At 58.7% G+C, this 27770-nt stretch overlaps 1 protein-coding gene across 2 annotated transcripts in view; it reads right to left on the minus strand.

Moving 5' to 3' along the window:
* Positions 1-1683: 1683 nt before the first annotated feature.
* Positions 1684-27770, minus strand: part of ATG2A (autophagy related 2A) — a 40402-nt gene continuing 14315 nt past the window's right edge. For both annotated transcript variants that reach the window (XM_075939166.2, XM_075939165.2), the window contains exons 13-42: positions 25694-25792; positions 24571-24744; positions 24151-24403; positions 23323-23425; positions 22848-23010; positions 21019-21161; positions 20250-20407; positions 19810-19967; positions 19137-19287; positions 18171-18364; positions 17353-17433; positions 16373-16479; positions 15689-15781; positions 14406-14476; positions 13857-13933; positions 13301-13471; positions 12245-12371; positions 11500-11723; positions 11029-11258; positions 10810-10945; positions 10387-10581; positions 9544-9645; positions 7669-7753; positions 7059-7248; positions 6539-6611; positions 4599-4681; positions 4063-4184; positions 3580-3734; positions 2493-2645; positions 1684-2287 (exon numbers count right to left, since the gene is read on the minus strand). In XM_075939166.2, coding sequence (XP_075795281.1) covers positions 2051-2287; positions 2493-2645; positions 3580-3734; positions 4063-4184; positions 4599-4681; positions 6539-6611; positions 7059-7248; positions 7669-7753; positions 9544-9645; positions 10387-10581; positions 10810-10945; positions 11029-11258; positions 11500-11723; positions 12245-12371; positions 13301-13471; positions 13857-13933; positions 14406-14476; positions 15689-15781; positions 16373-16479; positions 17353-17433; positions 18171-18364; positions 19137-19287; positions 19810-19967; positions 20250-20407; positions 21019-21161; positions 22848-23010; positions 23323-23425; positions 24151-24403; positions 24571-24744; positions 25694-25792 — 4308 coding nt within the window. In that variant the 3' untranslated portion in view covers positions 1684-2050. The remainder of the gene's footprint in view (positions 2288-2492; positions 2646-3579; positions 3735-4062; positions 4185-4598; positions 4682-6538; positions 6612-7058; positions 7249-7668; positions 7754-9543; positions 9646-10386; positions 10582-10809; positions 10946-11028; positions 11259-11499; positions 11724-12244; positions 12372-13300; positions 13472-13856; positions 13934-14405; positions 14477-15688; positions 15782-16372; positions 16480-17352; positions 17434-18170; positions 18365-19136; positions 19288-19809; positions 19968-20249; positions 20408-21018; positions 21162-22847; positions 23011-23322; positions 23426-24150; positions 24404-24570; positions 24745-25693; positions 25793-27770) is intronic.

Here is a 27770-nt window from a genome sequence, read left to right on the forward strand (position 1 = left end):
CTCCCCCTCGTGGCTGAAACTCAGCATTGCACAGATGGCGGAAGAGGGGTTCTAGCATCCTGTTCAGCTGGGGGCAGGGCCTCCCTGACCTCCCACTCCCCATAGTCACAGGCCCTCAGTCACCGTCATACACTGACAGAACCATGAGGTATCCCCCCTGCCATTTGCCCCTGGCTTTCCCAGGAAGCTGTCTCAAAGCATGGGCTGGCCCCTCACTGCAAAACTCCAATGTCGGAGGCAAGATGGGACCCAGGAGGCATAGCTAGAGCAGCTGAGCCTCGCACAGGTGCCAATGTGGCCATTAGGAGATAATAGCCTACTACCACCACCAGCTGACAAAGAAGTTCCTTTAGCTCAGCTGGTACAAGCCTATTCTAGAGAACCAGTTTTAGTACCTGCTTGCACCCCTTAGGGATAAAACAAGCCAGGCAATGGGTGCACTGGGTTTCCACTGGCCGGTGGGTCTGTAGGGAGCTTTCTGCAGCGCTCCATGGTGGGACACAAAAGGGAGAAGGGGCAGGGAATGGCTGCAAAGACAATTTGAGGCCTAGAACATCTGCCTTACAATGACAGACTAAGCAGCTCAAGCTATTTCACCAAGAGCAGCTGAAAGGGGTGAATTGATGCCACTCTACAAAGAAAGCAATGGGATCCTAAAGGGCTCTAAGGCAACCAAGGCCTAGCCATGGTTAACCCCAAGCCAGTCACTGTAGGGGCAGCAGAGCAGGAGTGAATGGGGGTGGGTTACACAAGTATGGGAAGAGAGGGTTCGGGACGCTGCAACTCAAGGAGCCCAGTCCCTGCCCCAAGCAGCACAGGGAACTGCTCAATCACAACAATGCACAGGGACCAGGGCTCCTGGGAGAGGAGGAGGAGCCCTGCAGTACAGAGACGAGATTCACTCCTTGCTGTCCAGAAGTGGTCATCTCCCACAGGCACAGAGCGATCACAACCACACCTTTCCTAGCTCCTGCACGTGAAAGTACAACATGCCCCCCGATACCCAAAGTCCCTACTATGGGAAGAAACTGCCTTACTAACTGCTAAGAGCACGCAGCATGAATCCCAAGGGAAGATGTTGTCACCACTCCATGCCTCAGTTTCCCCTCCAACACTGTCTATTAGTCCCTGCCCAAAAGAATGTCCTGCATTGAGGGCTCCTTGGCCCATACAGTGCCTGGTCTAGACTACCCCTCTCCCCACTCAGAGTTGCTGCAGACCACACAGCTGAAGAATGGACTGCAAAGTTCCAGCTCAGGCACAGAGTCTGTTCATGGCCTTATCAGAGTGCCCCTCACCCGACGCAAAGCTCTCAAAGCAGCAGCCAGTCCTAAGCACCACATGCCAGCAGCTGCACAGCTATTTCCAAAACACAACAAAGTGACGGCACGGGTAGGAGCAAGCAGTGGAGAGAGAACAGAGCTTCTTCTCTGGGCACTGCCAGCAGTGGGACAGGCGTCTAGACCAGCCACCCCCCAAGCCCAAGTCTGGTAAGGCAGATGGTTGCAACCAAGGAGACTCTTACTCCACAATCCTCCCCCTGAGGTCAGCAGCTGGGGACAGAGGCAGGAAAGGGAATCAAGGTCCCTTTCCCCTTGGGGTCAGACCTCCCGGCCCTTGTAAAAGCTGCCCGGCCCTTGGGAAGGGACATGGGGCTGGAGAAAGCTGGGCCATGAGACTGAGTGAAAACCACTCACTTCCTTTAATACTCAGTCTCCTCATTTGGTTTTGGGGGCGGCGGCTGCAAGGATCATGCAAGGGAGGACTCGAGGGGCTGATCAGTATAAAAGCAAGTCCCAAGCAACCATGGACAAGGGTTAAATTAGCTCCCTCCCCTGGTTTCAAGCTGACTGCCCCCCTTGAATTATGGCTCCTTGGTTCAAATTGCAGTCATCACTGCACTGTGTCCTTCGCATGGCCTGGTTGGAGGGGCCAGCAGCTCCCCAAAGGGGGTAGGATTTGGCACCCCCCCCCCCAAGGAGAAGGAGATGGTAAGCCGTCGTCGTGTCCAGGCAGTAGGGCTGGGCTCTGTGGCACATGGTCTGTACTGTCAGTCCTGGCTTTCCTCCAACCGCCACTTGAGAGACTCCTCCTTGCGGGCATCTGGCTTGATCTGGTTGCGCATCCCCCCCAGCAGGTTCGAGGTGGCCTCCGAGGCCACGATAAGAGGCTTGACCACGGTGGGAGGGATCTGACGCAGGACTCCGCCCACCGCCCCTGTGATGCCTTTCTGCTCATGGCCCCGTGCAGCCACGTCGCAGATGGTCTGAGCTGTATCAATCACGCCCTGCAAGAGAGCAAAGGGGAGTTTGTGGTTAAGCTGTGGAAGTACCTGCCAGAGGATATAACTGGAATCCAAATGATAAGCCTCCCCACTCTAATGCTTCAGGGCTCAGCTCCCAGCAGGGTCAGGAGGGAACGTCCAGCAATTGGGAGTAGCCTTGGCCCACTTAATGGAAGGGGACAGGCCTTAGCGCAGGGAGGGACCATACCTCTCGGAAGGTATCGTAGGCCTTGGCCACGCCTTCACGGAGGTCAGCTGGCTGCTGGCCTCGGCGCAGCTTCCGGGCATGCTTCTTATCCAGCAGGGTCCGTGTCATAGGAGAGGTTGGAGACAGGATGTCGTAGACTGTTTCAGCTGTGGCCTGGGGGGGAGCATTAAGAGATGAGAAACCCCAAAAGCATCACATGTTGAGACCCTCCCACATCCCTGCTTCCTCCCCCGCACCCTGTACACACAGACCTTCCACCCACCCACAGACACCCCTAGTCTCCCCACTCCACCCCTCACAGAGTCTCCAAGTCCTGCTCTCTCTGCCCCGACCGACATGGCCTATGAACTAGAATGGACTCAGGGCAAGAAGAAAAGCACCCCTGGAAGGGGAGCAGGTCTGGCTCAGGGGTGGGCAAACTTTTTGGCTTGAGGGCCACATTGGGTAAGGAAATTGTATGGAGAGCTGGGCAGGGAAGTCTGGGGAGGTTGCTCCTTGCTGAACAGCCAGGCATGGCTTGGCCCTCACCCCGACTAACCCTGTCCCTTGACTGCGCTATTCTGAGCATCAGGGCTGGTGGGGCAGTGAGTGCACCCGCACAGGCACTGGGGGAGCTGAGGCTGTGGGGAAGGAGGCAGAAGGAGAGGGACAGGGGCTAGTCACCCCTACTCACCGCACACTGCCCAGCAGCTGGGCTGGCTCCTGCTGGCAAGGCTGTCCCAACCCCATTCCCTGAGGGAAGCTTAGGGGCCAGACTGAAGGGTCTGATGGGCCAGATGTGGCCTGGGGGCAGTAGTCTGCCCCACTCTGGTCTAGCTGGTTAGAGAAAGGGGAGGAAGGACAAGGGACCAGGACTTGTGGGTTCTGTTCCCAGCTTTACCATTGATTTTGGACAAGTGCCTCCTCTCAGAACCATTTTCCCTCATGCCAAGGGGATGGGCTACCTGAAAAGCCTTCTCTGATGCTACTGCAGACTCCTGGTCCTTTCCCCACCCCACCTTTCCCCACTGGCTGGATAGGGCCATTCTGCATCCCCGCCCCAAAGTGCTGGGGTGAGAGATGGATGGGAGGGAGGCAGGGACCTCACCTGTATGGCCTGCACCAGGCGGTTGCTGAGCTCCAGGGCAGCCGAGGCTGTGGAGGTCCCAAAGGAGGCAGCCCCGCGCTGCAGCCCCCGGATGATGCGCCCGTCCTTGCGGTACTGCTCGATGGGCATCCAGAACAGGTCACGCAGGCCGTGGACTAGGGAAGGGGGAGGGAAAAAGCCACCTTAGCTGGAAATGGGGGAACCCTAAGGGCAGAACAGCTTCCCCCTCCAGAGACCATAGCGACCCCCCTGTCTCCATCTCCCCCACCCCATCACGCTGGACCTAGGGCCCCCATCCCCAACCTACACCACTCCACACTTAACTCCCTCCTCTCTAAGCTCACCCCAGAACCCCTGTATCCCCTCCTCCATGTCCTTCCCCATCCCTCCAGAGCACGGTGGTTCCTCCCACACCCAGCACTTGTGGTTGGGACACTTGGCACAAAGCCAGGGCTAGTGGGCCAAGCCAGGCCGAGCACTCACAGAGCTGGAGGACAGAGTGCATGGGCCCCACGCCGCCCAGGATGCCTGGCAGCTGGTTCTTGCGTATGTCCGTCAGCCACTCAGTGAGGGCGTAGCTGATCACCTTGTCCACGCCCAGGAGCCTGGGGGCACAGACAGAGGCATTGTGTGAAAAAATGGGCAGCCCCCACTGCCCTCTTGGATGGAACTGAGCCCTGGAGCTGCGCTACAGACTACACCTCCCTCCACAGCAATTGGGCCCTAGTGGTGCCAGTTAAGGCAAGAGAGCAGGGCAGAAAGAGGCAGCTCCGGCTCCCAGGCTGAGCTAGGGATGTAAAATCCTGTTGAATCCCGCTGGGCTGGAGCGGCCCCCTTCCTGCCGGTAGGGGCTGTTCCAGCCTGGCCCTGTCTGCAGCAGGCTCCCAGCGGTTAACCCTTCACATCCCTAGTCTGGATCCTGCACAGGTGCACATGCAAGGGGCCTAGGCCAAACCCTCTGCATGCCCTGACCCCCCTCCCCACTCCAAAGCCTGCACGTCCCAGGCCCCCCAGCTCACCCGTGTCTGCAGCAGAGGCGCTTGAGCTTGAGCTCAGAGCAGTTGAGCTGGGCCAAGCCGATGAGGATCCCAGCGAAGGTGCCCTTGGGTGGGGAGAGGAAAGGTTAAAGCACTATTGATGTACAGACTGCCTCCCTCCCATCTCCCACCTGCAGCTTCCTCATGGCCCCAATCCTGCACCCATCCCCCAAGCAGCTCCCCCATATATGCACAGTCCCCCAATGCTATTCCCCTCGCAACACATGTACCCATCTATGCACCCTCCAGCACTGTCCTAAGCCTCAGTGCCATGCAGACAGACAACCTCCTCCCCCAACCGCAGAGCTGCCAGGCAGGAACTCCCCTAACCTACACCTGGGTCCCACACTCAGCCCTCTTTGCCCCAGTACAATGGGGATTAGCCCTCCTATGAGCAGCCATCTCGCCACATGCGCAGGCATGTCTCCACCCCCACCCACCGGGTCCTCCTCTGGTGGCAGGGGAGGTTAGCTTGGTCCCAGCACCCAGGGCCAGTTTGAATGGGGTCTCCCATGGCCAGTCTGACCTCACCTTAACTTGTTCCACACTAATCAACTGCCCCCTGCCCCCAGCAGAACTCAAATCAGTGGCCTAAGAATCAAAGGCGTCGTGGAGGATCCCAATGCACCCTCTAGTGCCCGCTCCAGGGCTACATTAAGGCCCAGCTGATAGTAACAGCCAAAGAGGTGGATTCTGCACCCCTGGAGAGGATGCTCCGTGCTGCATCCCCAGACCCAGCAGAAGGGGAGCGTGACAGAGCGCAAACGCCCCGCCACTGGTCGGGCGCCATGGCAGGGAGGTGCAGCCGCCTAGCCCCGCCCCCGTGGCACATGCTCGCGCCAGACGCCGGTGCTTTAAATGCCGGCGGCTCGGCAAGCGAGGGGGGGGGAGAAGAAGCTCCTTCGAACCGGAGGGCGAGGGGGAGCCGGGTGTCAGGGAGAACCCGCCTCCCCCCGGGTGTGGAACCATATGGGCTACCCCCAGAGGGGAGAGGACAGCCCTCACAGCCGAGGGAAGAACAGCCAGCGGCAGTTTGTCGGCCCGGCGAGCTGTCGCCCGGGGAGACGGTTGGTGTCCCAGAAGAAGACGGCCGGGATTCAGACAGCGGTGAGTGGGGGTGGTAGGAAGCGGCCCAGGGTGGGCAGGAGCGCGAGTGGTTGGAGGGCTGCAGACCAGAACTCTCTCTAGCCTTAAAGGGTTGACCCTAACCTACCTCCCCCTTGCTTGCACTGGGCAGAACCCGCCTGGAATGGGACAGAGCTGCATGGGGTGTAGCGGCTAGACACTGACTTAACACCCAGACACCCCAAAGGGCATTGGATTGGAACTAGAAGCATGTGAGGGGTACTCGGGGTGGACTGTGGTCCCGGGAGAGGCATAGATGGCAAAGGAAGACACAACGGGTGTGGGGGTCTGAAGGACCAGGTCAGAACACCCAGGGTGTGGACCGCCCGGGCAGAAGCATTGGCTTCCCACACTCCCCCTGGACATCCCTCCTGTGGGCCAGAACAAGAGGGCAGCATAGCCCTGGGCGAGACCCCTTCCTCCCCCCTTCTTGCGGGGGCGGGTAAAGGGGCCCTGTGGTCCGCCTCCCGACACGGAGCAGCTCTAGAACCTGAATCAGCCACCCCCAGCTCTAGAACTTGAATCAATTCCCACCAGTACCAGAAGTGCCCCTGCCACTTCCTGGCCAGCTCCACCCCTTTCCAGGCACTGCTCCACTACGCACCCCACCCAGGGCTGTATCCTGCTCACAAGTCACAAAGCTTATCCCACACGATCCCCCTCCACCTCGAGCCCTCCCAGCAGGGGACAAGAGGCCGTGGCTGGCTAGTTGGGGAAGGAGCTGGGGTCTGCGATTCCCCATCACCACTGCCCCACCCAGAAGTTCACTGGCATCTCCCTGCTCCAGCCCCACTCACCACCTGGTCCATGGTCATGTGCTTCCCATGATAGTCCAGCCAGATGGGCACTTCTGACGTGAACCGGAACTCCCTGAGGATCAATCAGCCAGGACACAGAGCTGAACAGACTGGCAGATGAGGGGGCAGTACTGTGCTAAGCAGCCCCCTGAGCCTTGACAGAAGTCACCAAAATCTTGGTGCTGCAGGCAGTAGGATGGGGACTCTGCAGAAGGGAGGGGTGCTGACCCCAGTGCAGCACTAGGGGGTGCTGTGCTACAGGGAGTGGAGGACAGAATGAAGCACTACCCCAGTCAAAATGTGTCCTGCTACCGCATGATCACTGATGGTCCCACCCATACAGATCAGGTTGTGGGGAACCCCGGAATCCAGGCTGCACTCTAGGTTCCATCATTCCTGTTCTGCCTCCTTCACTTCTCATATCTCCCCTCCTGCCACTTCAATGTAAAATAAGATTCCCCTTTGCCAATTACTATTAGCACCTCCTGCGCCCCACCCCAGAGGCAGCTGCATCTCATACCTGAAGTAGATGGGTTGGTCCGTGGCGGACGAGGCATTGGAGGAGGAGCTGTTTTCACTCAATGTGGTCTCCATGGAAGCCGTCATCTCCACCCCCACCAGCACCAACCCTGGCCCCCGGCTCACTTCAGGCTCCTTCCCCAGAGAGTCTGACTCGGCTGGGCTGGCTCGGACCCCTGGATCTGGGCGGGCTATGTGGGGGGGAGGGGGACAGGGAAATGGTGGGGTCAAGGAGCAGGGGCTTGAATTTCACATCCCTTCCCTAACTCCCACACCTCAGTTCCCTCCTCTCTAATTCAGCCGGCCGTACATGCTCATGGCAGCTCACGCCTCAGCAAGACCCCCATTTTTGTGGAGCCATGTGGTAGTGTAGCTGGCAGAGGCCATGAAAAGCTCAGTGGGTCCAGGAGGCCTGGTTACAGGCACGGTAACAGCACTTGGCGTGGCCAGAGACTCACGTGGCCCAAGAGTCTGTCCCCCTGCTTCAGTTTCGCAGCACGAGGAAGGTTTATGCCAGGGCTTCAAAGAGCCAGAAGATTCTCAGAGAGGGTGAAGCTTTATCCCCCCTCCCCCGCAGCCAGACAGCCCCTCTAGACTGCCCTTCAACTCACCTTCTGTCCCAGCCTCCACAGGCAACACGGGATTAATGCTGGCAGCCAGGCTGGTGAAGAAATCCTTCAGGAAAAACAAGGCATCCTGGTAGGAGGAGAAGCAGCAAAGACAGTGTTATACTGGAAGGCGAGCAGCCCTCAGTCATAGACTTGGCTGCGCTAACTACCATTCGTTTAGTTAAAAGGAGAGGAGTGGATAAGACCTGTAAAAAAACAAATGAGAAAACATGAGCTGTGAGGGAAGACTGAAAGAATTGGGCTTGTTTAGTGTGGAAAAGAGGAGAGAGAGGACATGATAGCAGCTTTCAACTACCTAAAAGAGTGTAACAAGGAGGAGGGAGACAAACTGTTCTCCTTGGCCTCTGAGGATGGACAAGAAGCAATGGGCTTAAAATGCAGCAGGGAAGGTTTAGGTTGGCTATTAGGAAAAATGTCCTAACTGTCAGGGTGGTCAAAAACTGGAATATTTGCCGAGGAAGGATGTGGAATCTCCATTGCTGGAGATATTAAAGAGCAGGTTAGATAGACATCGGTCATGGATGATCTAGATCGGGGTGGGCAATAATTTTTGCAGGGGGGCCACTTAAAATTTGCTTTGTGGTGATGGGCTGGCTTCACCCCCTAGGAGGGGCAGGGCCTGGGGCAGAAGGGGTGGAGTTAGGGTTGCCAGATGGTTTCAACAAAAATACTGCACACACTTGACATTACATCACAATCTACATTCCATCTTATTTAGAAAATATTGGACATTTCTATTTTCTCATTTCTATTTTCTCAATTTGTTTCCCAAACAGAAAGCTCAAATACTGGCCTGTCTGGTTCAAAACCGGACACCTGGCAACCCTAGGTGGAGCTGGGGACTTGCCTCCCCCCGCAGAGTTGTCTGGGGCCGGAGGCTTTGACTTAAAACACACAGCAAAGAGCTTGCAGCCACCATGTTGCCTGGCAGTCACCTGGGGTTGCTGTGGCTATTTAAAGGGCCCCGGGCTCTGGCCCCTGCTGGGGTAACACTGTGACTGGGAGCTGAGAGCCATTTAAATAGGATCTGGCTGCTTGAACCACCGCTTGGAAATTCAGTGGCACGGGCAGCAGGCTAGAAATAGAAATGGCCAGATGCAGTCCATGGGCCAGATCAAAGTGTTAGGTGGGCCAGATCCAGCCCTTGGGCCACATTTTGCCCAGTCCTGATCTAAATGGTGCTTGATCCTGCCGTGAGGGCAGGGGACTGGACCTGATGACCCCTCGAGGTCCCTTCCAGTTCTAGCGTTGTATGATTCCAAGTCCCTTTGTAGGGGAGTGAGTGAGTTAATGACAGATGCCACCACCCAAGGCCACAGGCCTGAGACCATCTGTAAATGCAGGAGCTGGGGGATTGCTTGGCATGTTGGCCGTGTGCACCAGCCAGCAGACAGCGAAGGAAAAAGAGGTGAGCGTGGCCCTGGAAGGGCACAAGGGGAAGGAGCTCCCTGGACACAGGGCTGGCCGGACAGGCAGGCTTGGAAACTACGAGCAAGGCACCAGCTCTGTGTTCTGCCCCAGAGGCAGGCAAACTGCTTTGGCCAAGGGGATCCAAGCAGAGTCCGAGCCAGTAATTTGGAAAGGAGGTGGAGGATGGGGAGGGACAATGCTAGACCACAGGAAGCTGAGGCTCCAGGAGAGAAAAGGTTAATTCCATTCAAACAAGTTGGCACAGGCCTTTCTGCTCCCTGGGGCTCCAGCTCTGATTTGGCCCCAGGTTGGGGAACTGGCATAGGCCCTTCCCCTCTCTGTGGGCGGGGGTGGGGAGATGTATCTGGATCAGGGTTCCCCCAGGTGTGGGGCAAAGGCCGGGAGCCTCTAGGCAGGGCCCACGGAACCACCTGCGGCCCCGCTCACCTGGTCAATGTTGAGGCGCAGCGGCAGGAGAGACACACGCAGGCAGCACTCGGGGCCTCCCAGTCCGGCCTCAGGGCACACATGCAGGGCCTTGATGGTGAGCTATGGGGGAGGCAGCCATCAAACTAGGTGAGCCCCACAGCCCTTCCCCAGACCAGATCTGACCCCTGTGGAGCCTCAGCACCCATCCCACACCAAATCCTCCACCCCCCCCGAAACCTCTCCCACCCAGACCCCCACCAAGCCACAGCACCCACTGCATAACAAATCCCTCCCCCCACAGCCCAGAGCTGACCCTTGCCAAGCCCCAGCACCAGTGCACACTGAATCCCATCCCACGAGCTCTCCCGCTGCCCAGATCTGAGACCCACCAGATCAAATCTTTCCCCCAGCCCTCCCCCATCCCTGCTCAGCCCTAACACCCACCCCACACCAAACCCTCCCCACGCCGAGCCCTGCTCCTGCCAAAATCCCATCCCCCAACCCTAGCACCCACCTCAAAACAAAATCTCTTTCCCCCAGGTCCAGACCCCTCTCCCGCCCCCCAGCCTGTACTGACCCCAACAAACTATGTCCAGAGCCCACCCGTACAGAGCTCACTGCCCCCGAAATCCAGTACCCACCCCACCCCAACCCTCCTCTCATGCCCATCCCAGATACCTCCTCTGTTTCCTCGCTGCAGTGGCTGCCTCACCCCAAGAGCCCTCAGAACTCGCTTCCTGACGCTGGCATGGCTCCTGCCCCACAATCTCTCCTCAGACCCAGCACTCGCCTCAGGCCTGCTCTCTAACACTTGCTCCCATTCCAGCCCAGATCCCGCCTCTGTTAGCCCCCTGGCCATACCATGTTGGAGTGGGCCCGGCGTGGCATCTTCTCACTGGTGTACAGGTAGAGGAACTTGTTGATTTGGGAGGAGGCCAGCCGGTCACGTATCTCCAGCTCCTGCACAATGAACACCTGCCGCGACACTGGCTGCTCCTCCAGCTCCGGGGACGGCTTCTCTGCCCCACTGGGGTAGGTCTCATGCTGAAAGCTCACCTGAAGGAAGGCGAGAGGCCAGAGCTTGATAACAGCAGGGGTGGGGATGTCCCTGAGAAGCCTGACTCCCCCCCATCACCACCACAGAAGGGCTAGGAGCTGAATCTGCTTCCATAGTAATGGGGGAGCTCACCATGGGCCTGCCCAGCCTACTCTCCTGTGGCAGGGAGGTCACAGAAGATCCTCTGGAGCATGGTTGGAAGCCCCATCCCCGTCCTTCGCTCTCACCTTGGTGAGCTGTATCTCCATGAGCTGATCGTGGAGGCGCCCAGTCCCGCCCTGCGTACGCCAGGTGTTCTGGGGCCGGTTGGCCATGGAGGAGCGGGAAGGGGAGCTGCGAGCACTCGACTGGCCGGGCCTTATCCTGCAGAGCAGGGGGAAGACCGGGTCAGAGCTGCCCAGCCCAACCACAGGGCAGGCTGTGTCTGCCAGCCATCGAGGTCTCACCTGGGCGAGTGGGCATGTCCTGGGGGGGTGCGCCCGACCCCAAAGTCCCGCCCTCCATAGAGATGCCAGACCACCGAGATCTCACGCAGCATAACCCGGCTCTCTGGCAAGGGGAAGTGAGCTGGAGCCTTCAGCAGGTCTGTGCTGCCCAGCGGGCGCGAGAAGTAGCCGTCTTTGATGGGCACCGGCCCCTCCAGCAGCTTTGTCACCACAGGCTCACCGTCCTTGGGCTGGAGGTGTGGGGGAGAGGAGACACACACAGGCAGCCTCAGAGCAGTCTGGGGACCCAGTTGTCCTCCCAATATCCCACTGCCTCATCCTTCCCAAAGGGTCCAGGCACTAAACCCTGCCCTGCCCCATTCCCAACCTCTCCCTGTCCCTCCCAAAGCCCCACCCCTTAGCCGTCAGAGCTCCCCAAGCCTCTCAGCTTCTCTGTGTCCCACTGCCCCCATGGGCCCTGCCTCCCCTTACTGGAATGCCCATGCCAGGCGCGTCCAGGATGCAGAAGTCGTCATTGTCAGTGGCCTCGCTCTCCTCCTCGCTGCCCTCCGAGGAGCAGAGATCTAGCCCCACTTCCACGGAGGCAGGGGGCTGGGCTGCAGGGGGTGGGGGGCCAGGTTTGCCCCCAGCACCGTTCTCCCCCGGGAACAGATAGACGGAAACGGGGGAGGTTTGGTGCAACTGCCCGGCCTCTCCTGGGAAGGGAGAGAGACCCGGGTGAGATGGGCCCCAACAAGACACTCCTGCATCCTGCTTCAGACAACGGCCCCCTCCTGCCTGAACGTCACACCCTGCACCCCCAGGTCTTGCCAACAGCCCCCTCCAACCTGACATTCCTCTCCCCACACCCGCAGGTCTGACCAATAGCCCCCTCTAGCCGGACATTTCCCCCACACACACCCGCGGGTCTGGCCAACAGCCCCCCCCCACACACACCCACGGGTCTGGCCAACAGCCCCCCCCCACACACACCCACGGGTCTGGCCAATGGAACCCTCCGCCGGACATCCCCCAGCACTGAACAGCCCATTCAGCCAGGCAATGATTTGGGGAGATGATGCTAATTTCTCTCACCCTGTAGAAGGAGGGATGCAGCCAGGTGCCACCCAGCCAGCAGCCCTTCCCCTCCCCCAACATGGCCCAGCAGCCCCCCAGGAGGCAGAGGCAGCAAGGGGATAGCCCTGTGGCTCCCCAGGGTTTGACTGGCACCCCCTACCCGGCTCTGATGCCAGGTCCCTCAGGCCACGATCGGTGTCGATGAGGGCGTCAGTCAGGTCCCGCTGGTTAATGGTGGCCGTCTCGGCAGGCAGGCAGGAGGGCAGCGAAGCTGGGCTCTCTGACAGCTGGGGGCCAACCACAATCAGCAGGTTAGGTACTGTGTGGGGAAGGGGTGTCCCTGAGAAGCCAGACGCACCCCCCCCCCTTGCAGAAGGGCTGGGAGCAGAACTTGTATAGTATCAGGGGAGTTCACCAAACCCCATGGATCAGACAGGAGAATGCACCCTCTGGCACAGCACCCATAGCACTGCCCGTGGACAGTGGGATCAGCAGATGGCGAAGGGAGAGCACCCCCTGCTGAGCCTCACCCTGCTCCCGACAGCACAGCGCCCACTAGCACTGTGCTGGGTGGGCACTCGGGTCAGTGTTGACTGTCAGGGGAGATGTTCTCTACTGAGCCCTCCCGCCCTGCAGAACAGTGACCCCTAGCGCCACACTACAGCCCTGAAATCTGCTCCCATTGCTTGGGAGAGCACCACTTACTGAGCTCCCGCCGGCCCCCCAGAGCATGCCTTTCCGTCAGACATACAGGCCACATCATCCCAGCCGATCTCCAACACGCAGGCTGGGAGAACCCTGCATCCAGCCCAGATCTGATGGTTGAGCTGGAGTGAAGCTTGGAAACAGAGTCTGATTTAAAGACCCCGAGGGCTGGGGCCTACTCTGTATCCCCATATAAGTTGCTCCAATGCAGAATCTCTTGCTGCTTTACAAATAAGAAGGGCTGTATCTCTCCTCTGATTTGCCCAGTTTTAGTGGTTGGCTCTCACTGGAGTAGGCCCTGCAGCCATGCCCCAAACTGGCTAACTCCACCTAACTAACCTACAAAAGATCCTTGAGCACTCCCCGCCCCCCCCCCCCCCCCTCCAGGCACTGAACTGGTCTGACCCTGCTTAGCTAGAGTGTTGGAAGATCCCCTTGCAGGTCCCCGCTCTGAGCACCAAGCCAGCCTAACGTACTTGGCTAGGACCCCAGTCCAGCTTCCTCGCCTTACCTGCACCTTCTGGCCAGCAATCTCTGTGGGGCTGTCCTGCCGGGGTGGTGGGTGGAGGTCCCCGTGGTTGACCACGTACTGGATAAGGTTGGCCAGCATGGCGCAGGAGTCTGCACAGGTGTGCAGGTGCACCACATTGTTGGAGCAGCGCAGCTCAAACAGCGGCTGGGTCTGGGGTGGAGTACAATGAGAGGGAGACAGGCCAAGTTAGCACTCGGATGGGGAGGGGAGGCAGAGCGATGGGATCCCAGGTCCTGGGGAGAGGTCAGAGCAGACAGCGCAGGATTCTGAAGGGAGGCAGGGCACCGCAGGTCCCACAGGCTTAGAAACGCAGCGATGCAGCTTTGAAAACAACAGAGGCTGCACTGGGGAAGGTGCTCGTGCTGCAAGGTCACTGCAAGGGGCTGGGAGTCACCCACCTCCTGCACTTGGCTCCAGGGAGCACCCTGCCCACCCCACGCACAGTCACCTCTCAGGTGCCGTTCTCTCCCACCATTTGCATTGCAGCTGTTAGGACCAGCCCAGCCCGCCCCTTTTCTGCCAGGCTGAGCCTCACCAGCTTCCCACCGGTGCTCCCCTTCCACGTGGTGATGACCAGTTCGAGCAGATCCACGTCCAGGACACACACGTAATCTGAGGCCACGGGAGAACAGAGATTCAGCCCCACCAGGACCCTGAGTGTGTCTTAGGCTCTGGGAGGGGTGTGAGATCCGGTGGGCTAGAGCAGGGGGGCGGGGAGCCAGGACTCCTGGGTTCTGCTGCAAGTTCTCTCTAACTGGCTGTGTCACTGGGCATGTCCTCCCCCCCCCCCCCGTGTGGTGGTGTCCATGCAGCACCACCACACCCAGGGCAGGGGAACGGTTACGTTCATTCAGACATTTTGAAAGCAGCACGGGGCACCTGCCACCATGCTGGGCTGTCAGACCTGCGCAGTCATGGCATCAACGCCATCCAAGCACCGAGCAGGGGCAAGCTCCTTAGCTTGAAGGACCTGCCGAGAGCCCAGCCTAAGGGTTGGGGCAGGGTGCTCAAGGGATACCTGCTACTCCCCAGCAGCCTTTCCAATAGCTGCTCTGTTCAGTGCCCGGAGCATAGCAGCTCTTACCCTTCCGCAGATCAACAGTCTCCACGTCGCACTTGTCAGACAGGTAGATGGCAGAGTCATCCAGAATAAACCTGGGAGGAGGGGAGGTCAAGGTAAGCCCTGCCCCCCCAGGAGGCTCATGCCAGGCAGCTGGAGTACAGTCTACACCAGGGCTACTCAACTGTGGAAGCCCCGGGGGCCACAAGGATCCTCACAGCATGTGCTGAGGGCTGCAACTTAAGTGTGGTTGCGTATACACGCAAATATATGCAAATAGCTTTGTTCACACCGACGGGCATGAATACTAAGATTAAGCTGCGGCGCCGGACCCAAATGTGGCCAGTGTGAGCCAGGTAGCACTTCTCAAGCGCTGCCCACAAAGCTGAGCAGCCAGCACTTCCCACAATGCTCCGGTGCTCCCAGCACCTCTTCCCTGGGGCTAGAAACGCGGATACCCTGTACCTGTCTGTTCCAGCCGGCCTGTCTGCTTGCATCTCAGTGCTCACCCCGCCTGGGAGACACTGGGCCGTTGTGGAGCGTGTTCCCAGTGGAGGCCACGTTCAAAGGACCCCACCCATGGGCCGTGTGTAGAGCCCCACGTAAACCCAAACCGCACTGTGGGCCGCAAACGAATGAGCTGCGGGCTGCATGTGACCCACAGGCTGCGTGTTGAGTGGCCCTGGTCTAGACCTTGCCCGTCACTGTACGGTAACCAGGAACCCAAGGCGCCCATGCAAAGCGATAGGTATCAGCCGGGCATATATCCCTGAGACTCAGATCCTGGCTAAGGGAGCAAGTGCTGGAGCGCGGCTGGCTCCAGGAACGGGACTGGGGTCCTTTCCCTGCTGGAGGGCACTGGCCCCAGTCCAGCCCCAGGTGGGCCTTTACTTTCCAGGGGTGCCAGCTCTGTTCCAGTCCCAGGCTGGTTGGGGGAGGAATAGGATACAAGGTGTCAGCTGGGGTGAAGAGGCTGTGCGTGAGCTATGGCCTGAACACGTGTGGGGGGAGATTTCGGTAACAAGTGCGCAGGGCCCAGCTGTTCATGGCTCCACCCTGGGTATCTGGAGTAGACCCAGGGTGAGAAATCACTCCCAATTCCACTGCATTGGGCTCCTGCTGCACCCACCCCTCTGGCACCCAGGCACCTGTAGGACCCCACACAGGCCAACACTTGGTTAGCGTGAGCAGCCCAAGTGTGGCCCAGAGGGAACGGGTCTCAAGCCCCTGCTCTCACCAGCCCTGGGAGGGACGAATCCTCCGGAAGGGGCGCTCAGGTGAGCTGTCCCCAGCTGGAGAACGCCTACCTGAGCAGGAAGATCGAAGTGTCCACGATGATGTTGCTGGACAAGGTGAAGGTCTCAGCCGTGATGAGCACGCGGACGGGAAGGTACAGGGGCCTGAGGGGCGAGATGGGCTTTACCATGCAAAGCGGTAGGGACAGAACCAGCATGGGGGCAGGGTGTGACGAGAGGGCTAAGGGAGCAGGGAGAGCCCCAGCAAGGCAGGATTATCTCCCACCCCCATCTTCACAGGGGACAGATGATCCACAGCTGCCCCGGCTAGGTCCTTACTCCTTGCCCTGAACAGACCTGGGTTCTGATCCTGTCTGGCCAGCCCAGCTTTCCTGGCCCAATGGGGATTATCTTAAGGTGCCAGAGGCTCCCACCATTGCATCCCATCCCCAAGATGCCAAGATTAGGGCGAGTGGACAGCAGGGACCAGGCTGTGAGGTTTTGCTCTAACAAGGACGTCGCCCCCTTCCCAGAGCTGAAGCTAGAACCCAGGAATCCTGGCTCCTTGCCCACTAGATTCCCATTCCCTCCCTGAGCTGGGACCAGAGCCCAGGAGCCCAGATTCCCTTGGACCGGATCTGTCAATGTAACTTCTTGGTCTCACTTCTGTTCCTCCTGTACAAACAGCCAAGGGCCTCTCCTATTCTAGAGCTGCCCTTTTCCCCACAGCCCACTCGCCCCCGCTCTCCTCCGCACCTGTAGTCAACTGCGCAGCAGAAGAGGTGGGTGTGCAGCACCGTAATGACCGTAGGGGGGAGAAAGCCCAGAATCGGATCGTCCAGTACATCCAGGAAGTCAATCAGCTGCAAGAGAGGGCGGGAGTGGGAGCACGTGCAACCCGGACTGCAGCTCTTCAAGGGGCAGAAAGGCCTGTCCCAATCCCCTCAGCTGGAGACCCAGCCCCCCGGGACTCCTGCCTCCAGCCCAGGCCCCTGTGTGTAGCAGCCTTCCCCATGTGTGTAGCGTAAAACCAATTTCCTGGCACCTGCCTGAGTCTGCCAGAGCCTGACCTCATGGCAGAGATGCAGGAACAGTGCTGAATAAAGTGACACAGCGACCTCTCAGCCTCAGACTGACCTTTCCAGCGCACAGATTTATCCTCACAATCACCCTTTGGGGCAGGGCAGGGTTCATGTCCCCACTGCACAGATTGGGAAACTGAGGCACAGAGTGGCAGTGACTTGCCACAGTCACAGAGCAGGCCAGTGACAGGGCTGGGAATAGAATCCCAGGCCAGTGCTCTAGCTACTAGGCCACCCAGCCTCACGCCCTCACCAAAACCCAAGTAAGGAAAACGAGACCCAAAGAGTTGCCCAAGGTCCCACAGGAAGCCTATGGCAGAATCCCAGGCAAGCATCCTAACCACTAGGCAATCCCTCCTATAGACAAGATCAGCTATCCCCTGCTGATCACTGCAGCAGTAGGAAACAAGTGCACCCTCAAAGGGCATGAATTGCTTTAAGTGAACAGAATCAAGCCCTGCCCAATGAATGAGTCGAACTCCCCTCAGCTGGGCGAGTCCAAGCCATGGAGGATCCAACCTGCCCTCTGGGAACGCTCCGTGTCTTACTGCCATGCTGGGGCTGGCCCAGCTTCCCTCTCCTTCGGCCCACGTCTCCCCAGCCCCACGGCTGCTACGCTGCAGAGCAGCGGTGCACATCTGGCCCAGGACGTACCTGTGTGTACCAGCTCTGATTGGTCAGTGCCATGTGATGTCGCATGGTGGCCCCTTCAAGCCTCAAGGTGACCAGGAATTCCTGGATTCAGGTTGCAGAAGGGGAGATTGGAGAAGCCAAGTTACAAACCAGGGAGATGCCTCCCCAAGATGGGGAAAAGCCCTGAAAGATGGGATGGGGGGGGGGGAATGTAGTCTATGAACCCCTTTGGGCATATTCCCCCAACCAAGCCAGCAGGCTGCTAGCACCCCCACATGGCAGTCCACCAGCTGGGCCCCATACAGACCCATGGCTGTTCATGCCAAGTCATCCCATGCCAGATCAGGGGAGCCCTATTTTCTTCAAGGCAGGACTATCCCCGTAGCTCTCTGAGGTGGGGAAGGGGCAGAGAAAATCCAACAGGGAAATACTCTCTAGGGCAGTGTTTCTTAAACTGCGTTCCGCGGCACAGAGGCAGTCCGAGGTGTGCCGCGGAGAACAGAGTTCAAAATGGCCACCCTTAAAGAGGCAGAAGACTTTTTTCTTCTCAATAACATCCCTCCTGACCTTTTTTTGGGTCAATAATTTTTTGTTCAACAAAATATCTGTGGTGTTCCTCATAAAAAAATATTGTTTAGTGTTCCTCGATCTTAAAATGTTTAAGAAACACTGCTCTAGGAACAGCCAAGTCAGATGAAAGCTGGCGTGGAGATGTTCTAAATTAACAATAATTGCTGATCCCAGGAAGGGGTTGGTTTGGCACTTAGCCTGTTTGGAGGACAGGGGAGAGGAGGGAGCCTGCCCAGCCAATTCCCTTCCCACCATTGGAGACATGATACCTTGATGTTCTTCTTCAAGTCCAAGTTGATGCGAATAGTGGCTGAGAGCATCTTGAGGGGCCTGTCCTTCCTGCCACCTGCCAACCCACTCAGCACCCCCTCCTCTGAGGCGTAGATTGTGGGGTGCAGCCGGTCCGGGGGGGTGAAGCTGGGGATCTCCAAACGAGTGGCCAGGAAGTAGTCCTCTACCACAGCTGAGGGGACACAAAGAGCTTGGCTGGCCATCTATCCCTCCAGTAGCCCCCTCCCAATGCCCTGGGACTCAGGAGAGCTGGACTCTGTTCCCAGCCCTGCCACTGGACTGCTGGGTGACCCCAGGTAGAATCACTGCTCCCTTTCCCCCAATTTCCCCTCTGTAAAATGGAGTTCTGATCCTGACCCACTCAGACAAATGCTGATGTCACATCAGCATTAACAACCCTGGCAGCTGCTTCCCCACCCCCTTCAGCGGTGCTCTGTCTCTTTAAAAGCCACCCCCTTATATTTCTCCCCTCCTCATTCTGAGCAGCCACTGGGAACAAAAGCCCCCTCCCCGCTGCAGGAAAATGCCTCCAGGCTGGCCTTAGCTCAGCTGCCTCTTTGGCCGGCTGGCTGCTCCCACCTGCGGGCACCATGCGGCTGGGCACAGAGCAGAGCCCCAGCTCCAAAGCGCTTCATCTGGTCCATCCAGCACCCCAAGGAGGGCACCAGCGAGAGCAGACGGGTCCAATGAGCAGCCCTGAGGTCTGTTCTGGGACCTCAGGCCCCTGCCTCGCCCCAGTCAGTGCATGGGGATAGGTCCGAATCCAACTCTCCCACTGAGCCATGTGAACAGAACCTGGCTCCCAGACCCCACTGCTTTAGCAGCACCAGACACAGGACCAGAACCCTACCCCCTCAGAAGAGATCCCTCTCCCTCCCAGAAGAGAGGGCAGAACCCAGGAGTCTGGACCCGCCCCGCCCGCTCCCCCGCAGTTTGGGCAGTACCTTTATGATAGAGGGTGACTCTCTCGGACTCTATGCAGAGATAGCCAAGCTCCTCCTGGCCCTTATACCGGGACACACTGAAGAGGGTGCAGCTGTCCACATCCAGCACAATCTCTCCATGAGAGTCGTCCAGCTTCTTCGCAGACTCATCCTGGGGGCAGAGGGGAAGGAGGACAAGGGTCAGACTCTTGGGCAGATCACTGCCCTTCCAGGGTCACCCCGCACTGAAATGCTGTAGCCTCCGGGACTGCAGGTGGGGCTATTTATACAGGGATCCCTCCTCTGGGGCTGGAGGCAGCCACCTCTGGGGAGGGGCCAGGGCTTATTGAAACAGTACCCAGCAGGATCCAGTATCTGCTGGAACTGCAGGTGGAGTTCAAGGATGGCAGGTGGGCATTTGGAGAGGCAGAGAACAATCCAGGTTTGAATGTGGCCTGGACACTAGAAGGAGCAGCCCAATTTTAGGGAAAAGCAATAGCCCCCATCCCAGTCCCTGCAGCACAGTGCCCCCTAGAGCCACACTGGGACCACCTCTGGCTCCAAGGGGAGGGCTCCACTGCCTTGCTCCCCACAGTGCCCAGAGCTCTCCCAACCAAGCAGTGGCAGGCCCGGCCCTGTTGAGCTGGAGCTCAGAGCAGATGGCTTGGTAGGAGACCCTGGGGGTTGCCCTCACCTTGGCCTCACACAGAGCTGTCACCCTGCCCTTCAGGATAGAGACCACAGCCGAGAAATGGCTCTGCTGGTGTTGGCTCAGCTGCTCCCCCTTCCTCCGCTGAGCCACCGCCTCATCCACCGAGTAGAAGTGAGAGTCCTCGTCCTCAGAGTCCGAGTCTGACGGGGACAGGGAAGAGGAGGGTTAGTGGCAAACACTGCTTCGTGGGGAAACTGAGGCAGGGAAGGGACGGTCTTGCCAAAGGTCAGGGCTGGGTACAGTACCCAGAAGTCCTGACTCCCAGCCTCCCCGGCTCTACCCTTTCCTGCACCCGTCACAAAGCAAACAACCACGCTGGGATTCCCCACCAGAGCCCTTTGCTCCCCATCCATGAAGACTTCACAGGTCGGTGCAGGTGACAGGAGCCTTTCCTTGGGTTTGGCTGGGGCTCAGCTTCTTACCCAGTTTAAAGGCCGACTTGCACATCTTGAACTTGTCCTGCCAATATGCAGGAGGGGGCGGGTGGCCGGGGAAGAAGGCCCCAGGTGCAGCACCCGCTGCAGGCCCAGAGGAGCAGCGGGGGCTGGCTGGCTCCCACATCAGCAAGTCGTTATTTATCCTAGGGAAGGAAAGGAAAGATGCTTCAAGCCCACAAGTGCCTTTGCCTCTGCTAGGCCAGGGGCCACCCAAAGCACCCCCAATCCTTCCCCAGACACAGGCCCTAGGGTGCTGGGCATGGTACAAACGCGGAAGGAGATACGCTGCCTTAGAAAGCGTAGCACAGAGCACTCTCACGGGTACCGCCAAGCGCTGTATGGAGCAGGATGGGCCACTCAATAGGTGCCATCTCCCATTTTGCACGTGGGGAAACAGAGGCACAGGAAGCGATTTGCCAAAATCATCATCAGCAAAGCCTGGAACTGAACCCAGGAGCCCTGGCTGCCAGCCCAGCCCTGCCCTGCCCTGCCCGCCACAAGCCACGCCCCTTTCAAAGCTGGGAACAGAACCCAGGAGTCTTGGGCCACCTGGGATCTATCTGCTCAGGCCTGGTCTGCCCCAGCTGACAGCTCTTCCAACCCCTCACATAGGCATGCCCGGTACTCCTCTCTGTCAAGGGTCCGGGGGGTAGGCGGGAGGATTCAGGATCTGATGCCTAGCCGCTGCCTGGCCCATGGCTACTGCTTGCCAGCCAGGATACCCAGTTAGATGTGCCCTGTCCCGGCACCGTACCTGTTATAGATGCTCTCGTAGAACTCCTTGCTAGGCAGGAAGATGTGGGCACTGGGCAGGGTCACTTCTAGGGCATATTGCGAGGCAGCCACGGTCTTGGCCTGGAACTCCGCCATCTCTTCTGGGTCTCCAGGGATCACCATCTTGGGGGAGCCCAGCACACGAGGGATTAAAGACTTGAAGGAACAGGTACCTGCTTTGGCCAACAAGCTATTAAACCGGGGTGGGCAATAATTTTTGATGAGGGGCCACTGAAAATTTGATAAGGGCCACACTCTTCCATGACATTAACAGGAGGGATGTAATTGTGTAGACAACTGCATGATTAACCAATAAGCCTAGGCTTATCGGTTACTCCTGTTGACTACCCATATTCCCCCCACCTACAGAAGCTGGGGCACAGATAGGAGCTGGTGCGGGGGGGTGGAGGGGAGGCTGGCTTAAAAGCTGGTTCCCCCCAGCACCAGCTCCCCGCCCTGCCCCCATGCTGCCTCTATCAGAGAAAGCAGCGGGATAAGGGCAGGGTAGACCACCGCGAAGCAGCCTCTGCCCCCCGGGGAGCTCAGACCCCCTGTGGACAGGGGCTCCTGCCATCCTGCACTCCTGCCTCTGTATCAGGCAGCCGATCTGTGCGGAAAGCCGGTTTTTAAACTGGCTCCCCTCACAGACCAGTTCCCACCTGCCACCCCACATTGCTGTCTCTGATACAGAGGCAACAGTGTGGGGGGCAGGGGACTCCCAAGGAGTGGGGCCAAAGCTCACTGGCTAATGGTCCTGCCCCCAGGGACTATCGAACAGTCATGTAACCGCTAAGACTTCACGCAGTTATGTGACTATTCAGTTAGGGATGCTAGATATTGTGTAATTAATGGTGGAGGTGCAGGATCTGGGAGGGAGGGAGGGTTCCGGAGCAGAGGTGCGGAGGGTTTGGGTTGTGACCTGGGACAGCAGTTTGGAGAGCAAGGTCTGGGAGGGGCTATGGGTGCAGGAGAGGATTCTGATCTAGAGAGTGGGTTCAGGAGAGGGTGCAGGATCAGGGGGGTATGAGTGCAGGAGCAGGGTTTGGGTATGTGGGACAGGGGTGTATGAAGGGGGCAGATGGCTACGAGGAGGGAGGGGCTAGGATGTCAGAGGCAGGCTCTGACTGGGAGGCGCTTACCTAGGTGGCTCCCAGCCAACAGCCCAGAAGACAAGCTCCCTCCTGCCCCACCCCCACACGCTGCTCAAAGTGGCTGGCTGAGGGGGCCATGTGCAGTCTGGGGGGAGGGGGTAGGCACCTTGTGTGCTGCCTGCCCTGCAAACAGGGTAGAGTCTGGCCAATGGGTGCTGCAAAGCTGTGCTGGAGGCAGGGCAGCACGCCAAGTCGCCCTCCATGGCTCGCAGAGGTGCACAGAGACTCACAGGCCCCAGCAGCCAGCCGCGCTGAGTGACGTGCAGGGCTGGGGTACGCAGAAGGCCTGGCCAAGGCTCCCACTGGGCCATGGGCTGGGGCCAGTTGTGATCCCCGTGTTGGGGGGTCATAACCCCCCTCCCACCCTTTCTTTACTATTCAATGAAGGGGAGAGCTCAAGCTAGATAGGAAGGGGTCCTGGAATGGAAGGGATTAAGAACCCCAGAGGGGCTGTTCTCACATCTCCAGGGCTCCTCCCTCGGGATCTCTCAGCCCATACTCTACATCCTAGTCCTGGTGGGCTAACCGAGCCCCCTGCCCCAAAGAGACCTCTGATCCCTTTCCTGGTTGGATCAGACCCCTTGGCAGGCCAGGTGGCTTTCCATGCTCCCATGAACTGCACCCCCCTCCCCACCGTGCACCAGGGGACCCCCCTTACCTCCTCAGTTTCATACATGGTCCTTTTGGAAGAGAAGGGAGAGGGCTCTGGCCGCCGCAACTCACAGGGGCTCTCCACCATTGACAGATCCATCTCCTCCGACTTGTCCATCTCCAAGTCCCACTGTGACGGGCTGTGTTGGGGGGTCAGGGTCACTGTGATCCTGCCATGGGGCGGGGAGGAGGGAGAGTCAGAGGGCACAGGGTGATCAGTGGAAACCCCCACCCACCAAGGGCTACCTGCCCCCTCCTCAAGCGCAGCAGTGAAATGTTGCCCCTAACACATCTGAGCTGCGCCCTCCCCCAATTGGGGCACCAGCTGGAGGGGTGCTCCATGCAGATTGGATGACAGTCAGCCAGGATGGAGATGGGGGAGGGGAGCTGAGGGGTGGGAAGGGCTCGGGCAGAGGAAGCTGCTCCCACAAGGGTGCACACTAGGGGTGAGGAACTCCACCTCCCCCCCAAAACAGACTCACTTTGGGAAGAGATATTTCTTGCCCGGTCCTTTGGCCTCAGGGTCGAGGGCTTTGCTCACCCGGATGCAGGGTACGGCGAGCTTCTCGTTATCTTCATACAGACCTGCAAGGAGAGCGGCTGGACTCAGTAGCCGGACAGATCCCCAGGCCTGCCAAACCCTGCCCTTCTACCCTACACCAGGGAGGGCTTTGCAAGGGGACTTGGGTGGGGGAGAAGTAAAGAGGCAGGACCCCTGGGTCCTATCTCCCACTCCAGCAGCAGAGTGAAATCTAATGGAGAGAGCAGGGAGGGGCACAAGACTCAGGACTCCTGAATTCTGGTCAGGGGCTTAATGGTCAGAGCACATGAGGGGATGGAAACCAGGCCTCCTGGGTTCTGTTCCTGGATCTGGCAGGCAGGGAGGAGGGCAGCCTACTGGTTAGCATGAAGAACGGTGTCATGATGGCTCTGGTAAGAGCATGCCAGTTTTTGTAGGCTCTACGAAAACAAGAGGGACCCGTTCAGAAACATCACCTTCCTATTCTACAGCAGGAGACTTGGGGTCCCATGTCCCCCCCCCCCCACCTCAACCTGAACAGAGGGGGTTCCTGTGAGCCTCATGCCTTGTCCCTGCAGCCTGGGTTTGCCCTCCAGCCCCTTAGGGGAACAAGAAACCCCTGAGAGCAGGGACCCAACCCTGGACCTGGCTCCTAGAGCCAGAGCAGACACTGCCCGACCGTATGAGCCCAGAGGCTAGAGCAGCCTCCTACTCTCCACAGGGAACAGTGAGCCCCACTCAGCAACAGACTTCCCAGGAGGCCCTGCAGCTCAGCCCTTCCCATGCTCACCATGCAAGTCGCTGAAGGTCACCTCTAGCCGGGTGGGCTCTCCATGGCTCCCCAGTCCTGCCCACAGCTCCGTCTGGAACACCACATCACTCAGCTCCAGTCGCAGGCTCTCCCTGCGCACGGCTTTCTCCGTCCAGGGCCGCCGCTCCAGCTCGGGCCGCAGGTCTGGCACCGGGAACTGCAAGCGCAGGGTGGCCTTTGGCGCCGCCAGCCGCACGGTTGTGTGCTTCTCAGGGGCACGGGGAGACTCTGCCTGGCAACCAGCCACAAGGGGGGGGGGGCGGGAAGAGAGGAAAGGATTAACTGGGGCGTAGGTGTCCCTCCACATCCCCCCCCCACTGCAGGCACAAGCACCTCCTCCTCTGCAGCCATCTGGGAACAACCTCCCCCTCCCGCCAATGTTCCGTCTCCTACACGCACCACATTCATGTCCGCTCGGAGGCCAGGGACTTGATCTTGCATGGACGCTGTTGCTCCCAGATGGAGGAGGGACCCAAGCCGGTCTAGGACACCCAGGTCCACATCAGAGTGGAACTCTGCCAGCTCCGCCAACAACTCCGAGCTTCGCTTAGCCCCAGCCTTCCTGAGAGTGCTCTGCAGAGAGAGAGAGAGAGAGAGAGAGAGAGAGAGCGAACCATGAGAGCCTGGGGAACACCTCCCCAGCCGGCAGACATAGCTTCTACAGAGCAGTGGAGAGGGAGGGAGCAACACCTGAGCTCATCCTGGCAGTCTGGGACTCTACAAGTTGCTGTATTATTGTAGGGTCTCTTGTGATTGCCAGTGTGTTATTCTAGGGTCACCCAGGAAAGCTGGAGCTTCTTTCTGCCTGCATCTACTTGGCTTCCCCTGCTGCTGATGCAGCCCCGCCCAGTCTGGCTGTGTAAGATCATGTGTCCCTGAATGGAGATCAACTAGGAGAGCTCCTGCCACCCTCAGGCCAGGCCAATGGAGCACCATCCGCAGGCAAGCTCCCCGCACCTATTCAGGCATACTGTTGAAGGGTGGCCATGTGGTTAAGCAATTGGGTTGGACTCGGGACACTTTGGTTCCAGTCTACTGTGACGCCTTGGACCAGGCACTTCCCTGCTTGCTGCTTCATTTTACAGAGGGGGAAAATGGAGAGGAGCCCTTCCTTTCTCTAAACAGACTGAGCTGTTCGGGGCAGAGATCATCTGGGACTGTGCAGTGCCTCACTCAGTGAGGCATCCTCCCTCCTCCACAGCTCAACGAGGCAGTCCAAGTGCTCCCAGAACACAACTTAACAGGAGCCAGGGAGAACCAGAAAAGCTCCGAGCTCACGAGCGCTTCCATGCCTGACAGGGGGAAAGGACCAGTGCTCCCAGCACTCCAGGGCAGATAACCCTGTGCAGCCAACACCCCCCCCCCCCCCACTGCAATGCCATTAAGTGGCAGCCTGCGATGGCTCTGCTCCCTGTGACACCCAGTCGCTCCCCAAAGGGGAAGCCTGCGTGGGTGGGAAGCGAGAAGAAACAGCAATCACACTGAATCTTAAGACACCTTCCGGCCTCAGGTTGCCGCTCACCTTGGATGGCAGCTTCTCAGACTGCTTGTAGTGGATCTGGGCGCAGGGCCGGGCCGAGGAGTTATAGGTGAAGGCACTGGGATTCTTGAAGGTCATTAGCTGACGAGAGAAAGCAGTAGGGGGAAGGTTTGTGCAGCAGGTCCAATGGGATGCTCAGTTTCCCCAAGAACAAATTCATGTTGCCCCACACCCACTCACCCACCCATCTCTGGGGCTGGGTTTCATCCCATCAGATGCTTGCACAGTAGCTACCAGGGACAGAAGGCTCAGGCAGCCTAGTCCCTGCCTAGCAATGGGCTGAGGCATCAGGTTGTGCTTCCTCTAGCCCAGTCTGTTCTCCAGGCCAGCCCAGCATGCCGTCCAGCAGAGCCACTGCTGGAGCCACTCAGAGAATACGTCTAAACTGACCAATTCCAGTCACTGTTTGTGACTGGGACAATCCATGTGGATTAGACCTTCTGGTCTGTGGCAGAAAACTGACCATGTGTGAGGAGCTGAAATAGAAATAGGCCATCAGCTTTGAATAGACGTCCCCTGGAGATACAGTGCACCCCCTGCTGGACCTCACCAGGCGGATGTGTTTGGACCCGCGGGCTTTAAGTTCCCCTTTGTGCAGGCTTCCGTCCCCATCCCTCTCCTTGACTTCTCTGGGACATTTCTTGGGCACAGACTGTCAGATACCCCTCCCCTGACATGGGACCCTGCAGTCCAACCCCCTAGGTTGGCACAGTCATTCCCCCAAGGACACCCCAGTATCTTACACCAGCCCTCTCCCAGAACTCCACCCATGGCACAGCACTCCGCTTTATCATTTAACACGTGACAGCGGAAGGCAGCAGACACAGATTTGCAGATGATTTCTGTAACCATTCCTGCTCAGACAGCACAAGAGACCTACAGATCCAGACAGGTCCGTTGCCCACACGCCATTCCCTGACTCAGTTTCCTCACCACTGGGGCATTTTTCATCAAGGACATTTAACAACCCCAGTGCCCAGCCGCATGCAGCTGGGCCAGAGCACACACAAGCCCAGCATAAGTAGAAAGAGGTGTCAGAAGTGGCTTTCCAAAGCCAAACGGTCGAGTCAAGGGACCAGATCATTGCAGCTGAGCAGGAGGGCCCTGGCCTGCCTCAGTGACCCTGAGCAGAACCCAGAAGACTCTCAAGGGGGCAGGGCTCTGAAAGGAGGGACTCACTCAAGTGTTGGATGTTTGCCCACAGATCCAAACTCTCTTTTGCTTCCCAAAGGCAAAATGTGCACCGGGGAGAGGGGGCAAGAAGGGGTTGGGGGAGGAGGGGGCTAGGTCCCAAACAGTTAAACTAGCTATACACTGATCTCACAAAAGGAGGTACTCTGGGAGCAGAATGCATAAGCTACCGGGGAGACATGGGCAAGTGTCAGCACTGGCTTGGGGTCCCATGGCAGCTGGGCTGCAGCACCCCACCCCCTGAAGGAGGAATGCCAGAAAGGGAGTCTGCACCTCTGGAGCATGCCAGCAGGCCAGGACATGAGACAGCAACTAGACGTGCCTCAGACCCAGTGAGCTTGAAAACACGTGAGATCCAAAGGTTGGGTCCATACTCCAGTCTGGTCACTGAGTGTTCAAAGGGGGGGTGACTCTGCCAAGCTCTAACTCCCACCCCTGAGCCTCTGGGTTAGGGTCCCACAGGCCTAGCCCTGCCTGAGCATCATTTGGTCCATCTGCTCCCCCATAACAGTAATTCCCCTCCCCTCCCACTCTTCTGATCTTTGCACATGGCTCCCCTGCCCCTCGCAGAAAGTCGGTAGAGCACCGAGAGCAGGAGCACTCCCACCCCTCCCAGGCAGAGCCTATGGAGCACCGAGAGCAGGAGCACTCCCACCCCTCCCAGGCAGAGCCTATGGAGCACCGAGAGCAAGAGCACTCCCACCCCTCCCAGGCAGAGCCTATGGAGCACCGAGAGCAGGAGCACTCCCACCCCTCCCAGGCAGAGCTTATGGAGCACCAAGAACAGGAGCACTCCCACCCCTCCCAGGCAGAGCCAATGGAGCACTGAGAGCAGGAGCACTCCCCACTCTCAGGCAATGCCAACAGA

This window comes from Pelodiscus sinensis, chromosome 11, assembly GCF_052426305.1.
Source record: "Pelodiscus sinensis isolate ZL-2025 chromosome 11, ASM5242630v1, whole genome shotgun sequence".
NCBI classification, from domain to species: Eukaryota; Metazoa; Chordata; order Testudines; family Trionychidae; genus Pelodiscus; species Pelodiscus sinensis.